The 9310-nt window shown below is 44.1% G+C and overlaps 1 protein-coding gene across 1 annotated transcript in view; it reads left to right on the top strand.

Annotated features, from left to right (window-relative positions):
• The first annotated feature begins 429 nt into the window (after nucleotides 1-429).
• The window catches only part of LOC143277876 (beta-1,3-glucan-binding protein-like), a 26932-nt gene continuing 18051 nt past the window's right edge, over nucleotides 430-9310 (top strand). Inside the window, exons 1-4 of the mRNA XM_076582823.1 lie at nucleotides 430-549; nucleotides 4031-4167; nucleotides 6469-6552; nucleotides 8124-8246. Coding sequence (XP_076438938.1) covers nucleotides 4038-4167; nucleotides 6469-6552; nucleotides 8124-8246 — 337 coding nt within the window. The 5' untranslated portion in view covers nucleotides 430-549; nucleotides 4031-4037. The remainder of the gene's footprint in view (nucleotides 550-4030; nucleotides 4168-6468; nucleotides 6553-8123; nucleotides 8247-9310) is intronic.

Here is a 9310-nt window from a genome sequence, read left to right on the forward strand (position 1 = left end):
CCTAAAAGATGTGGTGTAGCGTATATGTATTTGTCCGGACGCAGTGGCGCCTCATTGAGAAACTGAAATCGCCACTGTTGACGTGCTGTAAGACTTTCTTCCGTTGATGTGAGGTCCATGTGTATGATTTTCGATTTGTGTTCGTACATTGTTATGTACTACCTCCCCCTCCCCGCCTTCCTCCCCCTCCCCAATATTCCTTGTGACCCCGGTATTCTATTCTATTCTATTCTAAGTGATGCCGATAGCCTGGTGTGGGATCCATCATGAACACTTTGCACACACACACACACACACACACACACACACACACACACACACACCCCACACACACACACAAACAAACACACACACACACACACACACACACACACACACACAAAACCCTACAGATAAGACAGGTAGGTCAGGCTTTACGTACACAGAGGTATTGTCGTCAGCCTTGGCCATGATGCGTCCTGTCTGTAAGCCTGGGACACACACGGAACTGAGTGAGGCACTGGTCTGTTGAGGAGCGACGCAGCTGTACGATATTATATCTGCAGTAAGGTAAGCAAAGTGCTCTTTCTTTGTAATGAATCTGTGATTTTTGTTGCAAATATGTAATTCACACACACACACACATACTCACACACGCGCGCGCGCGCGCGCGCGCACGCACACACACACACACACACACACACACACACACACAAACTCTGTTGTTGTTGTTGCTGTTCTTCTTCTTCTTCTTCTTCTTCTTCTCCTCCTCCTCCTCCTTATCATCATCATCATCATCATCATCATCATCATCACTATTATTATTATTATTATTATTATTATTTTTACTATCCATCATCATCATCATCATCATCATCATCATCATCATCATTCTTCTTCTTCTTCTTCTCCTCCTCCTCCTCCTTATCATCATCATCATCATCACTATTATTACTATTATTATTATTATTATTATTATTATTATTTTTACTATCCATCATCATCATCATCATCATCATCATCATCATCATCATTCTTCTTCTTCTTCTTCTCCTCCTCCTCCTCCTTATCATCATCATCATCATCATCATCACTATTATTACTATTATTATTATTATTATTTTTACTATCCATCATCATCATCATCATCATCATCATCATCATCATTCTTCTTCTTCTTTTTCTTATTGTTGTTGTTGTTGTTTCGCTGGGATAACTTTCCTCTATCATTATCAATGTTATTTCGCTGGGATAACCCTCCTCTATCATTATCAATGTCATTTCTCTGGGATAATCCTCCTCTATCATTATCAATGTCATTTCGCTGAGATAACCCTCCTCTGTCATTATCAACGTCATTTCGCTGGGATAACCCTCCTCTATCATTGTCAATGCTATTTCGCTGGGATAACCCTCCTCTATCATTATCAATGTCATTTCGCTGGGATAACCCTCCTCTATCATTATCAATGTTATTTCGCTGGGATAACCCTCTTCTGTCATTATCAATGTCATTTCGCTGAGATAACCCTCCTCTATCATTATCAATGTCATTTCGCTGAGATAACCCTCCTCTGTCATTATCAACGTCATTTCGCTGGGATAACCCTCCTCTATCATTGTCAATGCTATTTCGCTGGGATAACCCTCCTCTATCTTTATCAATGTCATTTCGCTGGGATAACCCTCCTCTATCATTATCAATGTCATTTCGCTGGGATAACCCTCCTCTATCATTATCAATGTCATTTCGCTGGGATAACCCTCCTCTATCATTATCAATGTCATTTCGCCGGGATAACCCTCCTCTATCATTATCAATGTCATTTCGCCGGGATAACCCTCCTCTTTCATTATCAATGTCATTTCGCTGGGATAACCCTCCTCTATCATTATCAATGTCATTTCGCTGGGATAACCCTCCTCTATCATTATCAATGTCATTTCGCTGGGATAACCCTCCTCTATCATTATCAATGTCATTTCGCTGGGATAACCCTCCTCTATCATTATCAATGTCATTTCGCTGAGATAACCCTCCTCTATCATTATCAATGTCATTTCGCTGAGATAACCCTCCTCTATCATTATCAATGTCATTTCGCTGGGATAACCCTCCTCTATCATTATCAATGTCATTTCGCTGAGATAACCCTCCTCTATCATTATCAATGTCATTTCGCCGGGATAACCCTCCTCTATCATTATCAATGTCATTTCGCTGGGATAACCCTCCTCTGTCATTATCAATGTCATTTCGCCGGGATAACCCTCCTCTATCATTATCAATGTCATTTCGCTGGGATAACCCTCCTCTATCATTATCAATGTCATTTCGCTGGGATAACCCTCCTCTATCATTATCAATGTCATTTCGCTGGGATAACCCTCCTCTATCATTATCAATGTCATTTCGCTGGGATAACCCTCCTCTGTCATTATCAATGTCATTTCGCTGGGATAACCCTCCTCTATCATTATCAATGTCATTTCGCTGGGATAACCCTCCTCTATCATTGTCAATGTCATTTCGCCGGGATAACCCTCCTCTATCATTGTCAATGTCATTTCGCTGGGATAACCCTCCTCTATCATTATCAATGTCATTTCGCTGCGATAACCCTCCTCTGTCATTATCAATGTCATTTCGCTGGGATAACCCTCCTCTATCATTATCAATGTCATTTCGCTGGGATAACCCTCTGTCATTATGAATGTCATTTCGCCGGGATAACCCTCCTCTATCATTATCAATGTCATTTCGCTGGGATAACCCTCCTCTATCATTGTCAATGTCATTTCGCTGGGATAACCCTCCTCTATCATTATCAATGTCATTTCGCTGGGATAACCCTCTGTCATTATGAATGTCATTTCGCCGGGATAACCCTCCTCTATCATTATCAATGTCATTTCGCTGGGATAACCCTCCTCTATCATTGTCAATGTCATTTCGCTGGGATAACCCTCCTCTATCATTATCAATGTCATTTCGCTGGGATAACCCTCCTCTATCATTGTCAATGTCATTTCGCTGGGATAACCGTCCTCTGTCATTATCAATGTCATTTCGCTGGGATAACCCTCCCCTATCATTATCAATGTTATTTCGCTGGGATAACCCTCCTCTATCATTATAAGTGTTATTTCGGTGGGATAACCCTCCTCTATTTTTATCAATGTCATTTCGCTGGGATAACCCTCCTCTATCATTATCAATGTTATTTCGCTGGGATAACCGTCTTCTAACATTATCAATGTCATTTCGCTGGGATAACCCTCCTCTGTCATAATCAATGTCATTTCGCTGGGATAACCCTCCTCTATCATTGTCAATGTTATTTCGCTGGGATAACCCTCCACTATCATAATCAATGTCATTTCGCTGGGATAATCCTCCTCTGTCATAATCAATATCATTTCGCTGGGATAACCCTCCTCTGTCATTATCAATGTCATTTCGCCGGGATAACCCTCCTCTATCATTATCAATGTCATTTCGCTGGGATAACCATCCTCTATCATTATCAATGTCATTTCGCTGGGATAACCCTCCTCTATCATTGTCAATGTTATTTCGTTGGGATAACCGTCTTCTAACATTATCAATGTCATTTCGCTGGGATAACCCTCCTCTGTCATAATCAATGTCATTTCGCTGGGATAACCCTCCTCTAGCATTATCAATGTCATTTCACCGGGATAACCCTCCTCTAGCATTATCAATGTCATTTCACCGGGATAACCCTCCTCTAGCATTATCAATGTCATTTCACCGGGATAACCCTCCTCTATCATTATCAATGTCATTTCGCTGGGATAACCCTCCTCTAGCATTATCAATGTCATTTCGCCGGGATAACCATCCTCTATCATTATCAATGTCATTTCGCCGGGATAACCCTCCTCTATCATTATCAATGTCATTTCGCTGGGATAACCCTCCTCTATCATTATCAATGTCATTTCGCTGGGATAACCCTCCTCTATCATTATCAATGTCATTTCGCTGGGATAACCCTCCTCTCTCCCCTCATCCCCTTCCGGACAGAGTGACGATGCCGATCTTCCCGTGGCGGCTGGTGCTAGTGGCGGCCTACCTGTCGTTCTGCTGCCTGTGTTGTTCCGGGGAGACCCCTCACTTCCGCCGCGATCAGCGAGCAGGGTTGCTGTACGTGCAGCTACCAAGTACGTGGTGTGTTGTTGGTGAATCCTGTGGTGTTGTGTTGTGTTGTGTTGTGTGTTGTTGGTGCTTCTTGTTGTGTTGTGTTGTGTGTCGTTGGTGCTTTATGTTGTGTTGTGTTGTGTTGTGTGTCGTTGGTGCTTTATGTTGTGTTGTGTTGTGTGTCGTTGGTGCTTCTTGTTGTGTTGTGTTGTGTTGTGTTGTGTGTCGTTGGTGCTTTATGTTGTGTTGTGTGTCGTTGGTGCTTTATGTTGTGTTGTGTGTTGTTGGTGCTTCTTGTTGTGTTGTGTGTCGTTGGTGCTTTATGTTGTGTTGTGTTGTGTTGTGTGTTGTTGGTGAATCCTGTGGTGTTGTGTTGTGTTGTGTTGTGTGTTGTTGGTGCTTCTTGCTGTGTTGTGTTGTGTGTTGTTGGTGAATCCTGTTGTGTTGTGTGTTGTTGGTGCTTCGTGTTGTGTTGTGTTGTGTGTCGTTGGTGCTTTATGTTGTGTTGTGTTGTGTGTCGTTGGTGCTTCGTGTTGTGTTGTGTTGTGTGTCGTTGGTGCTTTATGTTGTGTTGTGTTGTGTGTCGTTGGTGCTTTATGTTGTGTTGTGTTGTGTGTCGTTGGTGCTTTATGTTGTGTTGTGTTGTGTGTCGTTGGTGCTTTATGTTGTGTTGTTGGTGCTTCTTGTTGTGTTGTGTGTCGTTGGTGCTTTATGTTGTGTTGTGTTGGGTTGTGTGTCGTCGGTGCTTTATGTTGTGTTGTGTTGTGTTGTGTGTTGTTGGTGCTTTATGTTGTGTTGCGTTGTGTGTCGTTGGTGCTTTATGTTGTGTTGTGTTGTGTGTTGTTGGTGCTTCTTGTTGTGTTGTGTTGTGTGTCGTTGGTGCTTTATGTTGTGTTGTGTTGTGTTGTGTGTTGTTGGTGCTTTATGTTGTGTTGTGTTGTGTGTCGTTGGTGCTTTATGTTGTGTTGTGTTGTGTGTCGTTGGTGCTTTCTGTTGAGTTGTGTTGTGTTGTGTGTCGTTGGTGCTTCTTGTTGTGTTGTGTTGTGTGTCGTTGGTGCTTTATGTTGTGTTGTGTTGTGTTGTGTTGTTGGTGCTTTATGTTGTGTTGTGTTGTTGGTGCTTCCTGTTGTGTTGTGTTGTTGTTGCTTCCTGTTGTGTTGTGTTGTGTGTTGTTGGTGCTTCTTGTTGTGTTGTGTTGTGTGTTGTTGGTGTTGTGTGGTGCGGTGTGGTGTGGTGTGGTGTGATGATGTATGGTTTGGTGTGGTGTGGTGATGTATGGTTTGGTGTGGTGTGATTTGGTGTGGTGATGTATGGTGAGGTGTGGTGTGGTGTGGTGTGGTGATGTATGGTGTGGTGCGGTGTGGTGTAGTGTGGTGATGTATGGTGAGGTGTGGTGTGGTGTGTGGGTTGGTTGGGTGAGGTGGGGTGGGTTTTGTTGTCATTGATGCTGTGCTGTGATGTGCTGTTGGATTGGGTTGGTTTATGATTATTGAGTCGTGTTGTGTTGTGGTGTGGTGTGTAGTGTTGCGTTGTGTTGTGTTGTGTTTACTGTACTATACTATACTATACTATACTATACTATACTATATTGTATTTTCTTACATTTTCTTATATTGATACAACACATCACAACACGACACAACACAACACCACACCACTCGACACGACACGACATGGCGCAACACAACTCGACACAACACAACACGACACGACACGGCATGACATACCATGACACGACACGACACAACACAACACGACACGACACGGCATGACATACCATGACACGACACGACACAACACAACACGACACGACACGGCATGACATACCATGACACGACACGACACGACACGACACGACACGACACGACACGACACGACACAACACGACACGACACGGCATGACATACCATGACACGACACGACACAACACAACACGACACGACACGGCATGACATACCATGACACGACACGACACGACATAAAACAACACGACACGACACGGCATGACATACCATGACACGACACGACACGACACGACACGACACGACACGACACGACACAACACAACACGACACGACACGGCATGACATACCATGACACGACACGACACAACACAACACGACACGACACGGCATGACATACCATGACACGACACGACATAAAACAACACGACACGACACGACACAACACATCACAACACGACACAACACAACACCACACCACACCACACCACACCACACGACAGAACACATCACGACACGACACGACACGACACGACACGACACAACACAACACGACACATCAGATGTGCAGCGTGGTTGCAGATGTGGGCGATGTGGTGAACATCACTGTGACCATTTGGAACGACAGTGGGGAGAAGGAAGAGGCTTTCATTGCCCACATCTCGGGTGAGGAGAGCGCGCTGTGCTGTGTGGTCCAGTCACAGTCTCCAGTTTCGTTTGGTCCATGTAGCCTCTTGGTGGGGAAAACAGGGATAAAAACACAGAATGCAAGCATCGCTCAACACACATGGTGAAGATGTCATGAAGTTCTGTCTTTTATACAGACAGACAGACAGACAGACAGACAGACAGACAGACAGGGATAAACACAATGCAAGCATAGCTCAACACATGGTTTAAGATGTCTTGATATTCTCTCTTTTATACAGACAGACAGACAGACAAACACGGATAAATACAATGCAAGCATAGCTCAACACATGGTGAAGATGTCATGATAGTCTCTCTTTTATACAGACAGACATACAGACAGACAGACAAACACGGATAAACAGAATGCAAGCATAGCTCAACACATGGTGAAGATGTCATGATGTTCTCTCTTTTATACAGACAGACAGACAAACAGGGATAAACACAATGCAAGCATAACACAACACACATGGTGAAGATGTCATGATATTCTCTCTTTTATACAGACAGACAGACAGACAAACACGGATAAACACAATGCAAGCATAGCTCAACACATGGTTTAAGATGTCTTGATATTCTCTCTTTTATACAGACAGACAGACAGACAGACAGACAGACACGGATAAACAGAATGCAAGCATAGCTCAACACACATGGTGAAGATGTCATGATATTCTGTCTTTTATACAGACAGACAGACAGATAGACAGACAGGCAGACAGACAAACACGGATAAACACAATGCAAGCATAGCTCAACACATGGTGAAGATGTCATGATATTCTCTCTTTTATACAGACAGACAGACAGACAGACAGACAAACACGGATAAACAGAATGCAAGCATAGCTCAAGACACATGGTGAAGATGTCATGATATTCTGTCTTTTATACAGACAGACAGACAGACAGACAGACAGGGATAAATACAATGCAAGCATAGCTCAACACATGGTTTAAGATGTCTTGATATTCTCTCTTTTATACAGACAGACAGACAGACAGACAGACACGGATAAACACAATGCAAGCATAGCTCAACACATGGTGAAGATGTCATGATATTCTCTCTGTTATACAGACAGACACAGACACAGACAGACAGGCAGACAGACAGACACGGATAAACACAATGCAAGCATAGCTCAATACACATGGTGAAGATGTCATGATATTCTCTCTTTTATACAGACAGACAGACAGACAGATAGACAGACAGACACGGATAAACAGAATGCAAGCATAGCTCAATACACATGGTGAAGATGTCATGATATTCTCTCTTTTATACAGACAGACAGACAGACAGATAGACAGACAGACACGGATAAACAGAATGCAAGCATAGCTCAACACATGGTGAAGATGCCGTGATATTCTCTCTTTTATACAGACAGACAGACACATACACACACACACACACACGCCACCCACCCACCCACACACACACACACACATGCCACCCACCCACCCACACCCACACACACACACGTCGCATGTCAAAACACACGCGCATTGAGCCGAAGAAAATCACGTGACAGCTGACGGCACGTGGAAGACCGTCCTTGGCGACATCGTGGAGAATGACGTCATCTATTACCTCATCGTCTACCAGCACGCAGAAGGGAGCTACACACATGGAGGACTGCATCATTTCTTTTCGGGTCAGTCTTCACAGTGAGACACGGCTCTGGAGAGGAGAGGGGAAGGGGGGTGGGGTGGTGGTGGACGTGTTTGTTTCTGTGTGCTGTGCTGTGTTGTGCTGTGCTGTGCTGTGTTGTGTTGTGCTGTGCTGTGTTGTGCTGTGCTGTGCTGTGTTGTGTTGTGCTGTGCTGTGATGTGCTGTGTTGTTTGTTCTGTGCTGTGTTGTGCTGTGTTGTTTGTTCTGTGCTGTGTTGTTTGTTCTGTGCTGTGTTGTGTTGTGTTGTGTTGTGTTGTGCTGTTCTGTGCTGTGTTGTTTGATTTGTGCTGTGCTGTGTTGTGTTGTTCTGTGCTGTGCTGTGTTGTTTGTTCTGTGCTGTGTTGTTTGTTCTGTGCTGTGTTGTGTTGTGCTGTGTTGTTTGTTCTGTGCTGTGTTGTGTTGTGCTGTGCTGTGCTGTGTTGTTTGTTCTGTGCTGTGTTGTGTTGTGCTGTGCTGTGCTGTGTTGTTTGTTCTGTGCTGTGTTGTTCTGTGCTGTGTTGTTCTGTGCTGTGCTGTGTTTTTCTGTGCTGTGTTGTTTGTTCTGTGCTGTGCTGTGCTGTGTTGTTTCTTCTGTGCTGTGTTGTTTCTTCTGTGCTGTGTTGTTCTGTGCTGTGCTGTGCTGTGTTGTTCTGTGCTGTGCTGTGCTGTGCTGTGTTGCTTGTTCGGTGCTGTGTTGTGTTGTGCTGTGCTGTGCTGTGTTGTTCTGTGCTGTGCTGTGCTGTGCTGTGTTGCTTGTTCGGTGCTGTGTTGTGTTGTGTTGTTCTGTGCTGTGCTGTGTTGTTCTGTGCTGTGCTGTGCTGTGTTGTGTTGTTCTGTGCTGTGCTGTGCTGTGTTGTTTGTTCTGTGCTGTGTTGTGTTGTTTTTTCTGTGCTGTGTTGTGTTGTGTTGTGTTGTGTTGTTCTGTGCTGTGTTGTTCTGTGCTGTGTTGTTCTGTGCTGTGCTGTGTTTTTCTGTGCTGTGTTGTTTGTTCTGTGCTGTGCTGTGCTGTGTTGTTCTGTGCTGTGCTGTGCTGTGTTGTGTTGTGCTGTGCTGTGCTGTGTTGTGTTG

The sequence above is a fragment of the Babylonia areolata genome, chromosome 35 (assembly GCF_041734735.1).
Source record: "Babylonia areolata isolate BAREFJ2019XMU chromosome 35, ASM4173473v1, whole genome shotgun sequence".
NCBI classification, from domain to species: Eukaryota; Metazoa; Mollusca; class Gastropoda; order Neogastropoda; family Buccinidae; genus Babylonia; species Babylonia areolata.